A 22014-nucleotide genomic window follows, 5' to 3' on the forward strand; every position below is an offset into this window, starting at 1 on the left:
TGCAACTAATAGGGACTTTTACTCATGGATTGAAACTTCCTGTAATTATATTATCTATAAACAATGTATTTTTACAAATTGTATTCCATTCCATTTCAATGTAGGCTTCGCTCTTCAATGTCTTTATTACACTGATTTAGAAAATCTCACTGCAGAGCAGATGGAGTTCTCAACACACGTGGTTTTATATCACAGACACTTAAAAATACAGCCTCAACACAAAGCACACACAGAAAACTAACTCATATACAACCATTGTGTTCAGATTACCAAGCAATTCCAAAAAGTAAGCTGATTTTATCCATTTGTAGTTTATCAACTTAGATAGCATTTCCTGAGGATCTACTGTCAGCCCTGAGTTTTGGTTGATTTTTTTCCCCTTATTGCCTGTATCTGTCAACTTTCTTGAAAGAATTGTCTATGTTCATAACCTTCTCACTTCCCATTTACAGCTCCATCCACTGCAGGCTTGCTTCTGGCACCAATTGACTGATTTTGTTCTTGTCAAATTCTGGTAGCAAATCAAACAGTAACTTTGGAATCCTTAGCTTGTTTGACCTCCTGAGACTTAGCATTGTTGTTTATCATCCTATCTTCCTCTGGCTTCCATGGCTGCATCTCTAATCTTTTTTTCTTTTATATGTCACAGTTCAGTTTTACTGGGATTTAGTAAGTACTCAGTGAATGTTTGTTGAATCAATGAATGGATGAATGTGACTTCCTGTGTCTATGAGAAGGCACAAAAAAAAGTGAAGACAGGCATTTTGCATTATTTTCACCAAATAACAAAAAAAGCAACAATCCCAATTTGTTGATAAGCATATCATTTATCTTGTAATTTTCTTCTCCCACCTCTTTATTCTTGTCGTTCTTAAAGCTCAATGCAAAAACCATTTCTTCTATAAACCACCCTATATTCCCGCAACACATCAGAATTAATTCTATTTATACATATATTTAATATGATGACATGTAGTTCTATTTATATTTCTATTTACCATGCTCCAAATGGTTCATTATATAATAACTGTTTACAGTTTTTCACTCCATTAAGTTGGAAATACCCAAAACATAGAAACCCATATTCCTCATGGTATTGCTGTCAGATAATGTCTGACAAATATATGTGCTCAATAACTGTTAGATTGAATTTCAAAGAAGGATTCCTTTAAAATATGAGATTCTAAAATATATTTATAAATCTTTTAGGCATGTCAGTTCCATTATTCAAATAATTGAAAGTGACAGTCATTTTTTGTTTCTATTTAATAGATTCAATACTTCATGGAGATTTTCAAAGTTGTAAACTTGGCAGCTGTGAACTTTACCTTTTTTAAACAAAATATTGATTTGATATTTTGTTAAGTTACCACGTTAAATATGCCAATTTGTATGAATAAGATATGAGGTGCTTTGTGTAAATTATATTTAAAATGTTTCGTTTTGAGCACAATGTTTTATTTTTCTTCTGAACTTCACCAACTCTTTTTTTTTTGGGGGGGGGGGTCACTCTGCATGACTTGTGGGATCTTAGTTCCCAGACCAGGGATTGAACCCAGGCCCTTGGCAGTGACAGCATGGAGTGCTAACCACTGGACCACCAGGGAATTCCCCATGAACTTCACCAACTCTTTAAAACACAATATTTTATTTATTTATTTATTTATTTATTTATTTGCGGTACGCGGGCCTCTCACTGTTGCAGCCTCTCCCGTCGCGGAGCACAGGCTCCGGATGGGCAGGCTCAGCAGCCATGGTTCACGGGCCCAGCCGCTCCGCGGCATGTGGGATCTTCCCGGACCGGGGCACGAACCCGCGTCCCCTGCATCGGCAGGCAGACTCCCAACCACTGTGCCACCTGGAAAGCCCCACATTATATTTTATTTGTTTTTACTTTCCTTAGGAATTAATACTAGAAATAGAAACAATTACACTTTTAAAAGACTTTTAAAGACTCCACATTAGTGACGGTGGTTGGGAGCAATAGGCACACTCACAGATTGGCCTGGCCCTTAACGCACTTAAAATTTGCCATAAAAACATTTTATTATCTTTTATGTGACTCTTCTAATCTTTTCCTATGATAATTATAGAAGGTAAATTTCAATTTAGAAAAACTACGTGGAAATGTTACATGTTCCTTCTTGGCTTTCCCACACATGCTAATTCATATTATAATTGATTCCTGCAAAGTAATAAAAAGGAAACTCTACACTAGAGTATCACATATATACTGTTGAAGATCATATGCATTTCTAATAGGTAGTACTGCCTTTTCGTGAGTATACTGAAGGAAAAGAGAAGGTCTGGATTCTGGGAGGTGTTGACACATTGGACAAGCAAAGTGATAGCAAGTGATTAAACCCCGTGTGGGAGTTTTGAACCATAGGTTGGGGATGCCAATCAAAATGCTGAGGGAAAATCAATGATGCATGAATTACCTAAATCCCTCTGCCAAACCTTAACACTTATTCCCTTCGTAAGGTCCCTTCTCTTGGAATTGAAGCAAGAATTAAGGTAAGTCCATGGAGAGTAGGATTCAGAGTCTTTGGCTGATGAAACAGACCAGGGAAATCTAACACCTTAGGTCCATAATGCATGTCATCCCTTAGGGAAGAGTGAAAGGCCCTGCACCATAACAGGTGGAGTAGCCCAGGACGAAGCACTGACTTTGAAGAGACACATTCAAGTGTCAGCTCTACCCTCGTGAACGCTGAGGTCATGTCCAAGTCACCTATCATCCCTGAATCACGGTTTCTTCAGTAAGTGATTAGATATACTAGCATTGTAAGAATTAACTCACATAGCATATCTGGAATTTCCTAGTATACCTAGAACATATGAGCCCAAAGGACTGAATTTAATTTGAATGGCAAAACCCATAATTTTTCCATTTCCCCCTTTTTGGAAAGTATCAGACTTACAGTGTCATCCCCAAAACAAAAGTTTCTGTTACCCATTTGTCCTGCTTATCCCTCAACACACTGTTCAGTTTCAGCCCCAATATATAGGTTTTTATTCTCTAATTAAGATAACCTTATTTCCCAAAGAGTGGTCTTTAATTTCTCTCCTTATAATTTCCTCAAATATGTAATTCCATAAACTATATGAAGCCTTCCCTAAAGGACAGAGGCCCAAATCTTGATCAGTGTCAAGTCAGTACATTCTACATTGGGTTTACCCCTAGTTGACTCAAAATTTCTTGAATGTTAAGGATCACATTTTGTCACCCAATGTAGCAAACTAGCACACCGTGAAGCACCAATGTTCCCGCTAAATTATCCTCTCCTCCCTGAGTCTACTGTTCCTTCTGATGTCTACTCACTGTGTCTGCCACCACTATTTACTAGTGATCCAAACCAGAAGCCAAAGAATCATTCTTGACTTCTTCAATCCATCTCGTCCATTTAAACACTAAGATCTACCTATTTTACTGTCTCATCAATTTTAGAATCTTCCTTCCTTCTTCCTGCTTTAACCCTAGTCATTATCTCTTGATAGAACATAGAAAAAGCCTTATAGCTGCTCATTGGTTCTTTTCACTATTCAATTCCAGCTTTACACTCTAGCCAAAATTATCTGTTTATGTGGAAGATCTAATCTTGACACTTCCTTTCCTGAAAAGCTGTATTAGTTTCCCCATTTAATAGTGGAAAAATAATTGAAATCCCAGATAATTTTTAGGGTTACTGCCTCTTGGTTCTTGTTGCCTTCCTTTTCTCAAATTTTATGCCTCAATAATACCAAGCTGATTTTAGTTCCCTGGGCACACACTATGCTATTTAACCCTTCTATGCTTCTTCAAGTTTTTAACTATTGCTTGGATTTTTCTTTCCTGGTTTCTTCTTCTGTGTTAAACTTATTCTTTGAGGCTCAGCTCAGAGGCTTTCTCCATTAAGAAAATATTTACAAATCCCTAAAATGGGCTAAGTCTGACTCCTTTGTTTTTTCATAGAATCCTGTGTTTACTGTGATTCATTACTTAGTACACTGCATTGGCATTGTTTCTTCATCTTTCAGGGTCTCCTACAGTACCAAAAATATTTTGAAGATAAAAGGTGTGTCTTTCCTAGATCCTCTAGGTAAGAGGTGGTTAATTCTTACTACCTAGACTCTCAGAACTACCAAGGTTTCAAGTTTGTTCCTCACCTGTTTTTCAATTCATTGGGGTGTCTCAGGCCCCTCTAATAATCCATCATTTTGAAATAAGAAAGCCAGAGTCAGTTTTTGACACTCTCAACCAAAGAACACTACTAATCTGTTTGTGCATTTCATTTTGTAAAATTTCATAGTATAATTATCACTGATATTTCCACAGTAGGTTCCCCTACTCCTCAGAATAAACTGTGGCTTTTACTATTTGATGCTAGCTTATACACAAAATACATTTTAGATATAAATACACATGTACACATATATGTGTAAATCTTGAGGGCTACAATATAGTTCCACCCAGCAACATTTTCCTTTTAATGTAAAGTCCTGAGAGCAGAACTTTGTTTTGTTTCCTGATGTATCTCAGCACTTACACAAGTACTTGGAACATAGTAGGTCTTCAATAATATCTGTCAAATGAGAGCATGAATGAATGAAATGAATGAATGAATAAACTAAATGATTTACTTTCTTACATAATTAAAAGTAGCAACTCTGAGCTAGAAAGATTGCATTTGCCAGTACTGCTCAAGAGTAAAATTTATTCTCTGGAAGATTCTTACTTTATAATTTCTAATTTAATAGACTAACTTAGTTTAAATTTTGATGTATTTTGCCAAGATCAGTTGTAGAGTCTGAATCATAGGTTTTAAACTCACACTTTGAGTTTTTCCTAGGCAATCTGTACCTATAACTAGCTGATAATTGGTACACGATAAAATTGGATAGAGGTTTTCATCACCTGATTCCTTCCTATATTCTCAGCTATTATGAAAACTTGATTCAACAGTTATTATAAATAACTTTTTAGGTAGGTAGGTAATCATTGAATATTTTGGTCCCTATACAGTGGCTTTTAAAATGTGACAGAATGTTCTTAATGGAAATGACTAATAATTAAGTGGCTTTCATGAACTTTTTGAATAGCAAAGGATTTTGTTTATTCTTTCCCAGAGTCAGAAAAATTCAGCATCTACTTCCAGAGTGATGTAAGATGATTATTCACTTTCATTAGTTAAGCATCACCAAAAATAAGATCTATTTAGCCTGAACAAAATGTGTATATGTGTGTGTATATATGTGAGATATATATATATATATATATATATATATATATATATATATCTCAAACATGGAATTATATAAGTAGATGTAAATCATAACCAGTCAAAACATGAGCAGATGCAAAGATATGAAAGCATGAAGGCAATTTTGAGAGGAAATGAGAGGAAGAAATAGTGCTATAAGTATTGTTATAATTGAACAGATTTTTCTTATAGATTTTGTATAAAAAATATATCATTTGTATTCTTTTGAAACTAAATCTATTCACTCACCTTCATACAACCAGTCAGCAATTCCATTAAAAATAATTCCTTCTTTTCCAGAAGATGTCAGTCGCAATGAACTACTCTTTATATCAGGTTGATAGTAGATATTATTTTCAAAAATATAAATCTGGATCAGGAAACATGTAAAACAAACAAACCAAAAAACCAAAAATATTAGGAAGCCTTTTTTAAAACTTTCATTTTATAGAATAAGAGCTGAAGAGCTAAGTGTTTTATTATTTGCCTGCTTTCAATTTGTTTTTATTTAATGTATATTTTTTATTGCTTTCAATTATTAATGGCTGTTTCTTTCTCTATCATATAATATCCAGTTATCATTTAGAAATTACATGGTACTAGCTATTGAAGCTTTTAAATCCATATATTCAACAACAATGTTTCATCTACTCAACAATCTTTTTCTCATACCACAACATTGGTTTGGGTTTGAGATAACATTCTGTAGGCTTAAGAGACTGACAACTGTACTAGATGCCATTTTAGTAACAGCAAACAACTCGAAAAACCTCAATTTGGGGTCTTTTACCAAAAAATGCATTGGTGATCAATAAAATAATCTTTAGAGAATGTCTCTGATTCTCTCCAGCTCAACTCAAAGATCCACTAATGAAAGGAAACACTGGCAAAACTCCTTCAGATTGATAAGTGGAACACACCTCCCTATGCCTCAGTCTTCCTTGGTAATTCTTTCCTAAATAGCATAGCAGTAATAATAACCTTGTGCTTGAGGATTCAAGAAAGAGTTTCAATATGAATACATTACAGAGTCTTACAAAATAATATCAACATCATCATCAGCAACAACAATAGTCCCAATACAGGAACAGCAGTAGAAATTAAACAGTGTCTGTCCACAAAAAATGAACTATCTTTAATAGAGATAATTCAGGATAAAATTATTTATAATTCACTTTGAAATGCCAAACATTTCAAACTGTTGTTCTGTGTGATATAACTGTCACAGAGCCATGTTTCATCCACTTGTTGCAGGGAGTAGAATATTGTTCAATGAAAGCCAAATTGCTATTTAGAGTGACATTCTACTAAGAAGGTGAAAGATGGCCTAGTGCCCATGTGTTCCAGCATGCTATAGGATCACTGCACAAAAGCAGATAGAGCAAACACAAGAACTTCTGAAATAATTGTCTGATTAATCATGAGGTCTTAGATTTTAAACCTTGATGTGCACAATAATGAAGGCAATCTTAATATCTAGAACATTTGATTGATACTCTACTTTGATTCTGGTGATTTGGCAAGCACTTAACAGTGAGTGTATCTAGTTAACCATTCCACTACTACCTGCTGTTTATATTACAGGTGAGGATGACAATAAGAATAAGAATTGTTGGGGGTGGAGATTAAAAAAGATATAATAGGTGTTTAAACATGTGTTTATAATCAGGCAGCCTAAATTTAAAATCCAAATAACTTGGATAATTTGTTTAACCTTTCTACATCTCAATCCTCTCTTTTATAAGATGTGGATGTCTCACACCTACTTTAGAGATCTGATGTGAAGAATAAATGAGGTGATGAATGTAGAACATGTAACACATGTGGCTATTGCTAGGAGCAGGGCTGACTTCACGCAAGATAATCTGGTTCAAAAACCTTACACTTTTTGCAGGCGCTACAGAATCTAAATCAAAACAAAACCTCTACAGCTTCAGCCAATGTGTAAATTATCCCAAACTATTGACTATTAGGTTGATTATATTATGTCGACTATATATTAGGAATAGTTAGTAGAATAGTAATAGCAGTAGGGGTAGTAGGGGGTGGTATTAACAAATGATATTCATTGCTTTCACTTCATTTAGAAAGTTTTCAAGTGATAAGAATATAGGAAATAAACTTATTATTGAAAATATGCAGGTCCCACTTAGGCAAAAGTTTGAGAACTATATCTCAGGTATCTTAAAACTGGATGGAAGTTTTTTTTATGACTTTCACAACCCCTCATAACTGAGAAATAATATTAGCTTTATGGTAGCCATTTAAAGCTTAAACTTTATGTGTTTCGTATACTACCTCCTTTTGCCTTTCACAAACAGTATATGAAATAGGCACACAAAATCGGCTTTACTTGGAGGGAATCCTCTTTTTGTACCATAATCTTCTATTAGGACTTGTAAGTAAATAGAAATTCAGATCATCCACACTCATGCTATATAAGCACATGGGACTATTATCAAAAGTAAGGGTAAATTGAGACTTCTCTGGTGGTCCAGTGGTAAAGAATCCACCTTCCAATGCAGGGCAGCTGGGTTCGATCCCTGGTCAGGGAATTAAGATCCCACATCCTACAGAGCAACTAAGCCCACGTGCCACAACTACTGAGCTTGAGTGCCTCAACTAGATAGACTGCGTGCTGCAACTACAGAGCCCATCCACCCTGGAGACTGCATGCCAAAACTAGAGAAGAGAAAACCGCACACCACAACTAGAGAGAAGCCCACGCACTGCAACGGAAGGTCCCACATGCCTCAGTGAAGATTCCCCATGCTGCAACGAAGACCCAACACAGCCAAAAATAAATAAATAAATAATAAATCTTTAAAAAAAACTAAAAAGGGTTACTTAACCCAATGTAATATTGTTCCAAATCCTCAGCTTTTTGAAGGGAACAAACTCTAAGTCAAAACAATTAATAAAACCTCCACGATTTCAGCAGATGTATAAATGGTTTTGGATACCAAAACCATTGACCAGTAATTACATTTGTATTTGAAGAACAGATTGGATGATGTTCAAAATCCACATGAAACTGACATCTATTTCAATGTAAAAGAACAAGCAATATGGAATCAGAATTTTAATGCCATTTGCTGAAATCTGTAATATCAGGGGATATCCACAAGATCTTTATTTCTGTGGACAAAAAATTAGCGGCTGCCTTTATGAAAATATACATTTATAGTCTTTTAAACACTTTTAAATTACCACAGTATTTCCTTGAATTACATTAGCTTCAAATAATAGTCACAAACTCTCACCACTACTTTAGCAATATAGGAGCTGCAAATATTCCCAGGTACTATCTTGGCACACTGATGAAATTAAGCTGGATCCAAAGGGCAATGATCAAGGGCTACAACTAGATTTAAATCACATTGAAAATACGACAAACATTAATGCCATTTATCCTAATGTTACTGATTAAACTGTCATAATATTTTTGATGCCATCAATCAATTCCTTCAATGAGCTATCTAAACAGTATAACAAATAGAAATGGATAGCAATTTGACCATTTAATTTTTCAGCTAATAGAGCAAGCTGACTACCCAGTTTTTCAAAATCCATGGTCTTAGTACACTTATAAAATAATTCCAAATTGGTAAAGTCACAACAAAGGCAACAGGAGGACAGCTGAAATACTACATGCTGTGACAAACTGAGAAATATGTAGTAAATGACCCAGGAAATTATTCTATCAATGTGTTAATTGATATCGCTCATTACCAGTGATTAAACACAATATGTGTCATTGCTGTGCAGGAGGCTTTAAGAGCCAATTTTCAACTTTCTGCCTTCTCTTCCCTTGGTGCAACTCCAGTAATGCTTAAGATGATGGATGCCCCAGCAGCCAGGATTGCTGGGTGAAGAGGTATGGAACAAACTCCTTCCCCAGCCCCAGCCAACTTGTGATGGACATATGGCAATAAATGAACATGTGAGGTTAAAAGTCATTAGGATTATAGGTTTGAGAGCAATTATAATGTAAATTACCCTACTGTGACTGATTTAACCAGAGACAATGCCTAATACAAACTTATAAGAGCAGACTCTTATGAACTTTCAGCCAGTTTAATTGAAAAAGAACATCAGAATAAAACAGAAATATAATTAAATGTTAGATCTATTTTAGCTGAAATATTACTGAAAAGCTATTCCACCTTCACTGATTTGAGTGATTTTTATGATAATTTTAAATTAGAAAACTACAAATCATTCAAAAATCCCCATATGTTGTAATGGTGTAAGAGAATCTACAAAGTCACAGCCAAGTTGGGATAGTATTTGGGCTGCCTTCTACTGTGGCTTGCTTTCTGGGAAAAAGTTGTAATTAAGAAGCTATCCCAGATAACATATATTACTGGCAGGGATGTGGTGAAAGGGGTCCATTCCTATGTTGACTGTGAAAATATAAAATGTGATAAGCATATTGAAAAACAATATGGCAACTGAAAACAAAACATATTCCATCTCATCAGCAATCCCAAATCTGGGACCTTGTCTTGTAAGAAAAACAAAACAATAACAGAAAACCATCAATATGTACAGAATGATGAAGAGTGATATTTATTTCTGCAGTGTTTATGATGGCCAAAAAGAAGAATCAAAGTGAAAACCCATCAAAGTGCTTGCCTGGATGGATTATGATCCATCCACATCAGGTAGTAACACTCGGGCTTTGAAGAGAATAAATTAGTGTTACATGAGTTGACCTGGAGGTGTTTCACTGAGATAGTGTCAAGTGACAAAAGGCACAAAACAAGAAAATTATTTCAACATGAATCCGTTTTTGTGCACCAGACAATGCCAATACTAATACAAACGTACACTAGCAGGGATCTCACCAACAGATATACATTGAATGTCGTCTTTTTTTTTTTTTTTTTTGTGGTACGCGGGACTCTCACCGTTGTGGCCTCTCCTGTTGTGGAGCACAGGCTCCGGACGTGCAGGCTCAGTGGCCATGGCCCACGGGCCCAACCACTCCGTGGCATGTGGGATCTTCCCGGACTGGGGCACGAACCTGTGTCCCCTGCATCGGCAGGCGGACTCTCAACCACTGCGCCACCAGGGAAGCCCTGAATGCTGTCTTTTGGTACTCAGGCCCGCACCTGCCCCCCTAACCCCCCATAGTCTTCTATTACTGTGTCATCAGAAACCTGAAATCTACAATTCTAAGATTCCTTTGCAAACTAGTCTTCTCAGCTTCTTTGCTTGGTGGGTTCTAGTTACTTTCTGCAAATATGAGAAAGCTGCTAGTTAGGAACTGGAAGACATTTAACCTTTGGCAGTGGCTTTTGCATGCCAGCTTCAACAATAGTGACTAAGTAGCAGTATATATATATAGTTTCATACCCTTCAAATCTATGCAGTTCTTATCTTTCAACCTGCCCTAATAGATATGAACATTCAGATAACCATATCCTTGCTTCTTTTGGCTCCTGGACCACTAACCATACTCCAACTTCATCATACTTCCTGATCCAATAGTGGCTCCAAAATTTGTGTGGAATCTTTGCCTTTTGCTTTACCAGGAACAGATTTTAATTTTTAATTATTCCAGCTTATCAATTTCTTAAATAATTTATATTAAACTAAATATATGTTAATAAAGTGAATTTCATGTAATATTACTTTGGAAATAAATCACACAAAAAAGATTTTGCAGTGATTTAGCATCATTATTAGATTCAGATGTTATCATTTTTCAATAAATAAGAAAATTTTATCATATAGGCAGTATTAATGCATATAATCATGTACATAATACTTTTTTATCAATAAGCCACCTTGAACTCCATCACATACATAAGACATTTAAATATTTTAAAAAAAAATAAAAATGTTTGAAATATTTAAGCCATATTCCATTAATGGATATGATTCCATTGGATTTGAAGTAAAATTTTCCCTTTTAAGCAATATGCTACATTTCAGTCTAGGAAACACTTGGAGGAATTATTCTTTAAAGACTTTAAGTGTAAACTTATAAATAAAAGGTCCTTATTTTGATTTATATAACAGATTATTTTGGTAACACGAAAGAATATAAACAGACAAAAAAATCAGAGCATTTTGATTTTACAATTAGAATGGCTAAAGTGAAAATGAGAGCCAATAATAATGTTGCCAAAGATGTAAAGCAAGTGGAACTTTCATCTCTTCTGGTGGGAGAGTGAATTGGTACAATCACTTTGTAAATATATGTAACAGTTTTTACCAAAACAGAACATGTGCATAACTGTAAAACTCAGCAATTCCATCCAAGGAATTGTATATGGATATATATCCATAACAAAAATGTATATGGATATACATCCAATATATGTATATGGGAACCCAATATATCAAGGAACATATATGAGAATGCTCATAGCAGTGCTATCTGTAATAGTCAACAATGGTGTTGCAAGTTATGATAATAATTACCCTTGGTGGGGAATAGTGCTAGTGAAACTGAGCAGGACACTGTGGGGCCCTCCTGGGTATAAAAGCCCTTCTGTGTCCCCAGTTTCTTGTTTGTAGAAAAAAGGCTTTTGTCTCCTAGGACTTCCCTGAGTTACAAAGAACAGACTCAAGCAGTTAATAATTAGGGAAGTGAGGGAATGAAGAAACAAAGGAAAAGCAGTCAAGAAACAATAGTTTAGGGATAAAAGAGAGTCCTAGTTCCTTCTTAAGGAATACACATAATAATCTGACACATATCTTTGAGTTGTTATGCAAAAACTAAGATCCCCACCCAGGTGGAAGATGGTAACTGTATGCTGACCACAAGCACATCGAACCAAGACTGGTTGGAACCAGAAGGTTGATGATTAAGGTCCCTGAAAAATCACCCTGTTACCTCACCACCAACCAATCAGAAGAAAGTTCACGAGCTGCAACCCTCACTCCAAATGTTGCCTTTAAAAGCCCTTCCCTGAAAGCTATCAGGGAGTTCGGGTCTTTTGAGCATGAACTACCCATTCTCCTTGCTTGGCATCTTGCAAATAAATGCTGTACTTGCCTTCACCACAACCCAGTGTCAGTAGATTAGCTTTGCTGTGTGGTGGGTGAGCAGACCCAAGTTTGGTTTGGTAGCACCAGTAAAGAGCAAAGCAGGGGTCTTATGGTATATGAATGATGCTCTGTTTCTACTCTGGGCACTGTGAAAATGGGATTGTTCACAAGAATCAGCTCTGCATATTTGCTGCATTATGTTAACTTAAAGAAAAAGGAAAAAATTATGCAGAATTTTATCAGTAATCATAATTCATTGAAAATGCTACCTTAAAGATTATCAATATTTTACTGAAAGCCACAGTATATCATTGAAATTTATAAAAATTTTGTTTCTTTAATTTGCCAGTGTGTAATAAATTCTGAGAGCCCATTTATGTGATGCAAAGTAAAGCTATGAGCACAAGTTAAATAGTTTGATTACCTCTGACATTTTAGATTTGAATAAATCTGTCTGTGGGTTATAGAGTACTGCTTTCATTTCTCTATAGAACCATCCCCGGGATAGAATAACTCACTCAAATCATTCATGTCACCTTTGCACTAGTACCTGACATTCTAGAGATAGAATCACTATCAGAGAACTCTCATCCCTTGACATTTGCAATTATTCATATCAGGGAGCCCTTTCAAAGAGTTCTTATTTCTTAAAAGCTTTACAGAACATTATGCATTCCCAAAGAAGTGAAATATATCCTTTTGTCTTAAATTCATAATTATGTAAGTCACTCCCCGAATCCAATGCCCTTTTATCCATTTTTTTTTTTAAGGAGAAAAATGGATACCAGATAAAAGCAAGCAAACAGATCATTGAAAACCAACTCCAATCAATGAAATGTAACAACAGACTATCTCTTGGCTGTGTCATTCCCTAAACCTCATTTAGGGTAAGAGAAAACTTTATGATAAATTGATCATTTTGATAATTGAAAGATCAATTAAAAATACCTATGAGCCCCAAGAAATAAACTGCAACACACTGAAGACAATCAACATTATTATATTATTTTAAAAAAACTTTAATGTGCTGATTTATATGTGTCAGAATGCTAGAGGATGGTATTGTCTAGTCATTGTGTATCCATTTCTCCCTCTACTCCACTTTCTTCTTTTTCATTGTTCCTTCACCACTCCATCTCTTGTCTTATTACCCTTTTTTCTAGTCCTTTATCATTAACCAAATAGGTATCTGGGCTGTTTACAGTCTAGATGCTGTGCTAAGTTTTGGGGATATAGGGACGATATCTTGCAATCTAATGCTGCATTCCAATACAAGCACACACGAATTAATGTAGATGTGGCCAGTAAAGAAAAACAAAACCAATGTATGACGATATTGATTTAGCAGGACATGTTACTGCCCAACATGTGTCATAGCAGTAGAACTTGAAATGGGAAACAAAAATAAAAGCAAAAGTGTAGAAAATGGGATTTCTATCAAAGAGACATGGGATCTAATCCTGGCAGTGCTCTTTGTGAGACTGATGTAGCTGCCAGTTGCAGTATCCTAATCACAGATTCCTGTGGCATTGTAATCAAATTTTCCTAAACACATCCTATGCTCAACAATGCCTGACCCCTCCTGGATCCTGTTCATTTTCCAGTCCTGGAATTCCAACTTTCTCATTGGTTCTGAGAGCTTTCAGAAATCTATTTAATGAATTCATTTTCAGTTGAAATGAACGTGAATCCATGTCTCTCGCTTACTTCCAGGAATCCTAATTACCAGGTGACACGCGGCAGCTTAACCTTCAAAGCTTCATGGGTAAGAAAGCCCTTCACTGTCAATTATGTTGGGAGCAAGCTAAATTAACCCTTGTTTCTTTCCAGCTTTCATCCATCCCAGGATTAGCAAAAAGCATGGTGCATATGCACTTTATTCTCTGATGCTAAAGCAATTTGATTTTACATTTGTATTGTAACTCCTTGTATTTCAAATGGAGACTCCAAAATTTTAAAAAGAGATTCCATGACTGAGGATTGAGGGAGATTGGAAGCATAATTCTCATAAGCTTATCAATGTGTCTGTGCCTAATGCTTTCCAGTTTATGGGCATGTTGATAAGAAAACAAATTGAAAAATGCAGAAGGTGGAACCAGCCTTGGCTATCTCCCATGCACATTTTACCCACAGCTCTAGACTCTTTATTCCACTTCAGGCAATTTCAAGGCATCCCTGGGTACAAATGAAAAATACAGGCCGTTTTTTTCAATACAAGAATATCCAAACATTTTCTACTGTATCCTCCCCAAATACTGGATATCAGTAAAATAATAATAAAAAATCCAACTTATTAATGAAATGTCTTATGCCTAGAATTAATTTGCTTATTCTAGTTAATATTCTTATAAAGTTAAATTTAATTGAGCTAATGATCAACTGAGGATGAGAGTCATTTAAATTCAAGCATAACTTGAAATGCAGGACAAAAAGCACTTGAAATACTTCCTTGTTGTCTCCTTCTTCTTTTTCTCCATGTGAGAGTCTACAGAAATGATTATTCCTTGTGCTTCAGTTATCTGTCTGCTACAATGGGGTATAACTAAACCCTATCTCTGATGTATGTGTAACTGTAACACAATATACCCTAATAACTTTTTATTTTGTGGGTGAAAGAATGTAAGAGGATGTTTGAAAGAGTCATTTCTGATTTTTAGTAATTCATGTTTGGTGTTTGCAGTAGTTTATTCACTGCTTCACTCTCTTCAGTTCTCCTCACTTGCATCCATCCAATAAAATGACAAAACAGACCCTTTCTGTCATGTCATTATGCTTCCAGGGACAAGATAAGCTTTTTTTTTTTAAGAGACTTAAAACTAGTTAGAAGATAGTCTAAGTTTTCAAAGGAAAAGTGATTTTCGAAAATATTCAATTTGGATAACATAAAGAGAAGTAAAAGAAATCAGTGAACAATCTTAAGTGAGGAGCCAAACTTGGCTATGTTCTTGTTTAGTTCTGGGACATAAAGTGTAATTATCAGGATAATTTTGACTGGATAAACGTTTGAGGATCAATTTTTAATATAATTACCTTCATTCTATTTTTCATACTATAGTACATTAGATGCAGATATCTACACTTTGAGAAAGTTCGCTTTATGCCACTTCACTTTTACGAAAGACCTATTACATTAGTTCCTATTTTTGCTAACCTAAAGAAATCCAAAGAGGACTTTTGTTTTAACAAAACACAGCAAAAAGCTCAAGTAGCATTCAGCCTTTGTTTCGCAGCAAGGGCATTACAAAGGCAGTGCACACTGTGATCAGTGAGAGTAGCACCACCAAGCTCCTTCCCCGGGAACTACACGTAGCATGTGAGAAACAAGCCACCATAGCTCTAAGCGGTCTGTGAGCATCTGTGCTTTATCTCGGTTTATTTTGTGAATCCATTATAAAGATGTGTCCTCTGGTAACTGCTTCTTCATTTATGCCAATTTGGGTCCTAAATAGGAGTTTCATAAGAACACTCTACTTTCGGATAGTAGGGGAAGCTTGTAGTGACCAAAATCTTTTAACATTCATCTTCAATAACAGCAACTTTTTTCTAACAAGTAGAATTGAAGATTCATGCCACGGTCATTTGTTTTTTACTTGGCTATAAATATGTAATTCTTTTACGTCCTTCATTCCTTCTCAAACTTTTATTTCTCTTTTAACCATTAAAACAATATAATAACATCAAATATTTTTTAAAGATTAAATTACCTATTATACTGCTACTCTAAACAAGGAGTTATTTTTTACTTCAGTATATCTCCTTGATACCTTTGTCCCTGGTGAGGTTTCATATTGTAGCACAGGTGAAATCTCATTTTATATGACCATTGCTGATATACAGTTCATACATATGTGCGTGTGTGTGTATTTTGTCATTTTTTTCTCTATTTTGGAAGTTTCTGATGTGCTTTACTTTCTATATGCTGTGTTAAAAGCAATCAAGTTTGTTCTTTAGACTTTGTTTTGTTATTCATAATAATTTTTAAAATTTATTTTATTTAAAATATAAGACATGCTCAAGAAAAAATATTAAATTAAATAATATGAAAAATCTCTCTCAAACGCCAGTTCTCTCCCAGGGGACAACTACTCTTAATGTCTTGTGAATTCTGTAAATATTTAAATTATATATATATATATATATATATATATATATATATATATACACACACACACACACACACACACACACACACACACACATATATATAGTTGTTTTGCTTATTTAAACAATGAGAGCATACTGATTAATTATATTGACTTTTATTAGTGGATGGAATTGCATATCTGCACATGTAGAAGAATCATACTAATTTTAATGGCTTTTTAATATTTTATTATTTTAGGCACCTTAATATATTTTATTAGTCTCATAATGATGACTTAAATTGTTTCTATTCTTTTATTCTGCTTTTTAAATTGTAAATAACATTCAAGTGAATTTTCTTTTTATGTGTTTGGATCTATGTGCAATATATCCACGGGATAAATTCTATTTAGAATTGCTAGATATATAGAACTATATTTCTTATTGGATATATTCGTAGCCCAATAAGAATGTGTGTGTGTAGTTTATGTTTATTTTTGATTTCTAATTTAATACCTTTGTGGTCCAAGAACATATTCTGTTTGATTCCCATTCTTCTATACTTATTGAGGCTTGTTTTATGACCCAGTGCGAGTACTTAAAAATGCCCTGTATTCTGTAATTTTGGGGTATAGTGTTCTGTAAATGTCAATTATGTCATGTTGATTGATTGTGTCGATCAAATCTTTTATATCCTCACTGATTTTCTGTATAGTTGTTCTATCTTTAACCGGAAGACAAGTGTTGACATTACCAGCTAAAATTGTCAATTTGTCTATTTCTCTGAGTTTCTGAAATCTACTAAAGTATATATTTGCTTTCAATCTTTTCCTGGCTCTGGAGAATTATTACTTCAAGTTTCTTAGAGACTATAGTTTAGGCTGTGGTCGATTCAAAATATCATAAAATATAGAGATTCTTTTCACACGTTCAGTTTCTTTGTTGTTCTTAAGAAGGAGAGCAAGGGGAGAGCTCCTCTGCCACAGCATGTAAGGGATGCCTGGAGTTATTTCTGACATGAGGAACCTTGACATTAATGCAGAGCACAGTTTCTCTCAGAGAGTTCTCTTCATGCCATTTACTAAAAAACAGTAAATCACCAGAATACTGAACTTTTCCTAATTGGAATCTTTATACCTCAGGGGTTGTGTAGCATGGGTCACATCTTACAATAAACACTACTATAATCTTATTTTTAAAGTTTTTATTTAGGCCTTTGAAGGACTATGACTTGACAGCACTGTAGGATAACCCTGTATGGTTAAAAGTAAGAATAACAGATATGCAAAAGCTTAGCTGCAATGAAACAGAAAGAGTCTAATATTTAGAAACTTTCACTGATCATCATCTATGTTGTTACTCCATTCAAATGGTGTGCTTAGCAGGAACTGTCCAAAGTATTCACTAAATTGGATTATGTATGATCCAGATTTATAGTTTAAAAATGTGCAATCCTAGAATCTCTCTGGCTCTTACTCCACAATATATTATTTAATTCAATGTTAGGAACAGCATGAGACAAGAAGTGCTGCAGAAATTGCTATTTATGTTGGAAAACAAACAAATAGGGAAAAAGATATGGCTGTTGCATTTACCTCATTATTACTAAATAACTCAAAATTGCTTAAATATAAGTTAAGGGCAATATAGGGAGTTTTATTACAGTGAGTTTTTATGGTGATTCTTTCTAGTACAAGTCTGCTAACACATTTTATATTTCTAGTTTGCTTTATTATCTTTTCACATTTGGAAATAATAGTAACTTATAGTTTTCTGTTATTAAAAGTATAAACAGGGGCTTCCCTGGTGGCGCAGTGGTTGAGAATCTGCCTGCCGATGCAGGGGACGCGGGTTCCTGCCCCGGTCCGGGAGGATCCCACATGCCACGGAGCGGCTGGGCCCATTAGCCATGGCCGCTGAGCCTGCGCGTCCGGAGCTTGTGCTCCGCAATGGGAGAGGCCGCAACAGTGAGAAGCCCGCGTACCGCAAAAATAAAAAAAAAAAGTATAAACAAAAGAATTAAAGCATGTGATTGCATACAAGTCTACTCTATTTCTTTTCATGTTGAGAGCTTCCTTATAGTCAGAGGGATGCCTTTAAATAAAGGTCCAAATCTTGCACCAGTATATAACTCCAAAACTCAACTTGCTGGTTACTTCCTCTAGGAAACTGCTCCATCACCTCAGAGAGGATTCCCCCTGCAAGGTGAGGTCCATGTTGTAGGTGTTCCCAAAGGTGAGTATTCTCACCTTTAAGTCTATTTTCTGTGAATTCCTGGAATAGACATTGTGCCTTTTATACCCGTAATAAGTAACAAGTTCGTAAGACCTAGTTAGAAGTTCTATAAAATTTTATATTTCATGCTGGATTAAACCAAATGAAGCACTTTAAATCAGGATAAAAGACTACTACCTCCCCCCAGAAGAGATAAGTACATTTCTGACATTCCATCATTAAAACTGGTACTTTATATGACAGTACTGGTTTCCATTTGATTTTTCTAAATGTTGAATAAAACATTACAAACATAGCATAGGAAAAAGGCATTCTCAAATAGCATACAGTGAATTGATTTTCTTTTCTTGCTTTTTAATTATCAACATTATTATTATTACTAGATAAAAGCTTGGCAATATTTCTAATCACTCTCTAGATCTAAATCTAGGTCAGGGCTGGCCTCACTTAGAAACTGTCAGCAACTAAGTATCTTCCATTTGCATATGCTGGCACAGGTTACAACATCTTCTCTAAGCAGCTTCTTTTTTATCATTTTCAATGGAAAACCCATGCCTGTTAACTCCATAGTTCAATATACAGTTATACATGCCATCAGAATTACAGAATTTGAGCTCCTGCATTCAGAGAGTTTGTTTACAGTCCAAGGCAATCATCAAAGTCAACACATACTTATCAAGTGACTTCTGATAAGGCCTGTGCAAAGCCTTTAAAAGCAATACGAGTATAGCTAACAGTATGCAAGTTGCTCTATTTTCTCCTTACATTGAAATAAGCAACACTTAATTGGAGGGAAATAATCTAAAATGTGTGCTTATAAAGGATAGTAATTTCATTTTCCATTTCTTTTGGAAATTTGAATTTGGTAGAAAAGTCATACATATGCTGTTTAAATAATTACAAGACACTAAGATTTATATTGCACAGCAAGGCAAATTAATTTTCTTTTAAATTGTACACTGTAATTGCATATTTTTTCTTTACACATGTACACTCATACTCTTACCATATTTTACTTATATGAGAATGTATTTCCTGTCACATTTGCCTACATGATATACTAATGTAAATATACACCTGAATACAATGCAAATGTATCAGTCAAAATGGTTGAGATATTTTAAGGGTATTTTTGTTAAATCCAAACATAGTTATCCTATTATGGTTCATCAGTTATCCCCAGTCAAAATATTGATTATAGAAAACATATTAGCTTCTTGATATTGATTTTCCTGATTCCAAACTTGAAGTGACACCCATTAGACCTTAGGTGCATCTAATACTAGAATATAGTAAGAAGGATTGCTTTTATTATTTCCTGGAACTAAAAATGTAATCATTAGATTTTGCCCGGGGTAAAATGAAAAAGTAACCTTGTTTTCATTTATCACCACTAATGAAAATAAATGGAGTATTAAAAAAGGTGCAAATTCATTTATACGAGAAAAGGTCATCATGACAAACACTTGAGGATGTTATGGTATAAATTTTCTGGCAGTTTTCCTGCACCAATGTACTACATAGGAATAAGCACCACACCACACACACCACAGTGAAGAACTGACTTGAAATAGACCTTGACTCTCAATGGCTGCTTTTCTTTATTTACTTCTATGTCACCTCTGGTATGTTGGTATGCTAGGACTCTAAGCCCCAGACTTTCGTTCCAAATGTACATGACACCAGCAGCACGGAGTGAATGTGTGTGCATATGACTATGTGTGTGTGTAGTGTGTGTATGAGTATGCACATGTATATCTTATATTTGCAAATGCTTATCATGTATTTCTTGAATACATATTAATGACAATTAAAATGATTACTTTTGTACTGGAGAAAAACATACTTAATGGCACATGAAGCAAAATCATATTGATTTTTAGTAGGGGACATGAGATTTCAGCAACATGTTTGAAAAATGCTACCTTAAACATCTGCTTTTAAACGAAGAAGGGTTAAAGTCACCCCGGAAAAGTCAATAAAATTGTTCAAATGTTTACATTAATAAATGAAATTAATTAATTAGTTAAATTTTCATTAAATCTTAATGAAAACTTAAGCAGTTACACCAAAGAAATTGAAGCTCTCCTAGAGGCAATGAACCATTGTTAATCACTTTTAAGATTTTAATACAATTTTAAGGTAAATCTCTAGTAAGTAAAAATGTAGGTGATAGGAAAGTTTGATAATTTTTAGTTGTATTTGGAGAATTACCTAAACATTACGTTCTTCAAAAATATAGATAATAAAATGTAGAAAAGTGATTTCTCTAAACACCTAAACTGTGATAAATTAAGTAACACACTGGATATTTTTAAAGCTTTATGCCATTGGAAGAATGGGTATGGTGATTTTATTTTATCCTGAATAGACTACAAAAATACTAGCAATATCAAAGAAGGAGTCTACCTTATGTTAAGTGTTCTTATCACACAAAAAATTAAAGAGGGCGGTAAAAATCTTTTGGAGGTGATGGATTTGTTTATGCCATTGCAGGTGCTGATGGTTTCATGGGTGTATACTTATTTTCATCTCAAGTTTTATACATTAAATATGTACAGTTCTTTGTATGTATTCAATGAAAGTACAGCCTTTTGTATGTGTCAATCTTTTATTTGTACTCAATAAAGTGGTTTAAATAAATTAAGAGTCTAAAATGAGATTATTTTCAAAAATATGTAAAAATATACATATAATATATGCATAATTTAATTTACTTGAATAAGTATTTATAAGAAAATTTTTATTGTTGGACTGCAAACAAATTTTAGATCTCAGTTTAAAACTTGATGTGTTCATCTCTTAAATATATTGTTATTTATCAAATCAGTTCTAGATTATACTAATGGCCTCTAAACCTAGCTCTCTGACTTTAGACTCAGTTACCTACACTCTATTTTAAACTTTCCTGCCAGACCTGTCTTTTCAGGAATGATTTCTTTTCATATTATGCCATCCTCAAAACCTTCTTTGGCATCCCATTATCCATGGAAACAACAGTTAGCCTTTCATTAATTTCTTATTAAATCTACATTTTGCCTTGTGCTAAGATGAATTTTATGAAGAAGGAAGGGGGAGGAAGATGAGGGGAAGACAGAGGCAGGGAGATAGAAAGAGAGAAAAGGAGACAGAGAGAAAGAGAGAGAGAGGAGAAGGACATTTAGCATATTCTTTCTTCTGTCTGCTCTGGAAAAGACTACAGGTCAGTGGTGGAAGACAGCAATGTAAATAAATAATATAAAATACTGTAAAAATTTGAAATAAAATAGAACAATATTAGAATCTTGAGAAGTAAGCAATTCACTTAGATGTAGAAATGCTGGGGAAAAATTACCAGAGAAGAGGAGGGAAAGTATTTGACAAAGAGTTCTGACGAAAAGAAAACAATGGGTATAGAAAGGGAAATCACTCGGAGCACAGAGCAGCCCTGTGTCACCCTCTGGAAGTT

At 34.7% G+C, this 22014-nt stretch overlaps 1 protein-coding gene across 2 annotated transcripts in view; it reads right to left on the reverse strand.

The window, feature by feature from the left end:
- Positions 1-22014, reverse strand: part of DPP10 (dipeptidyl peptidase like 10) — a 689759-nt gene that overhangs the window by 146546 nt on the left and 521199 nt on the right. For both annotated transcript variants that reach the window (XM_060106086.1, XM_060106085.1), the window contains one exon: positions 5493-5613. In XM_060106086.1, the coding sequence (XP_059962069.1) occupies positions 5493-5613 (121 nt within the window). The remainder of the gene's footprint in view (positions 1-5492; positions 5614-22014) is intronic.

Source organism: Mesoplodon densirostris, chromosome 8 (assembly GCF_025265405.1).
Source record: "Mesoplodon densirostris isolate mMesDen1 chromosome 8, mMesDen1 primary haplotype, whole genome shotgun sequence".
NCBI lineage: Eukaryota > Metazoa > Chordata > Mammalia > Artiodactyla > Ziphiidae > Mesoplodon > Mesoplodon densirostris.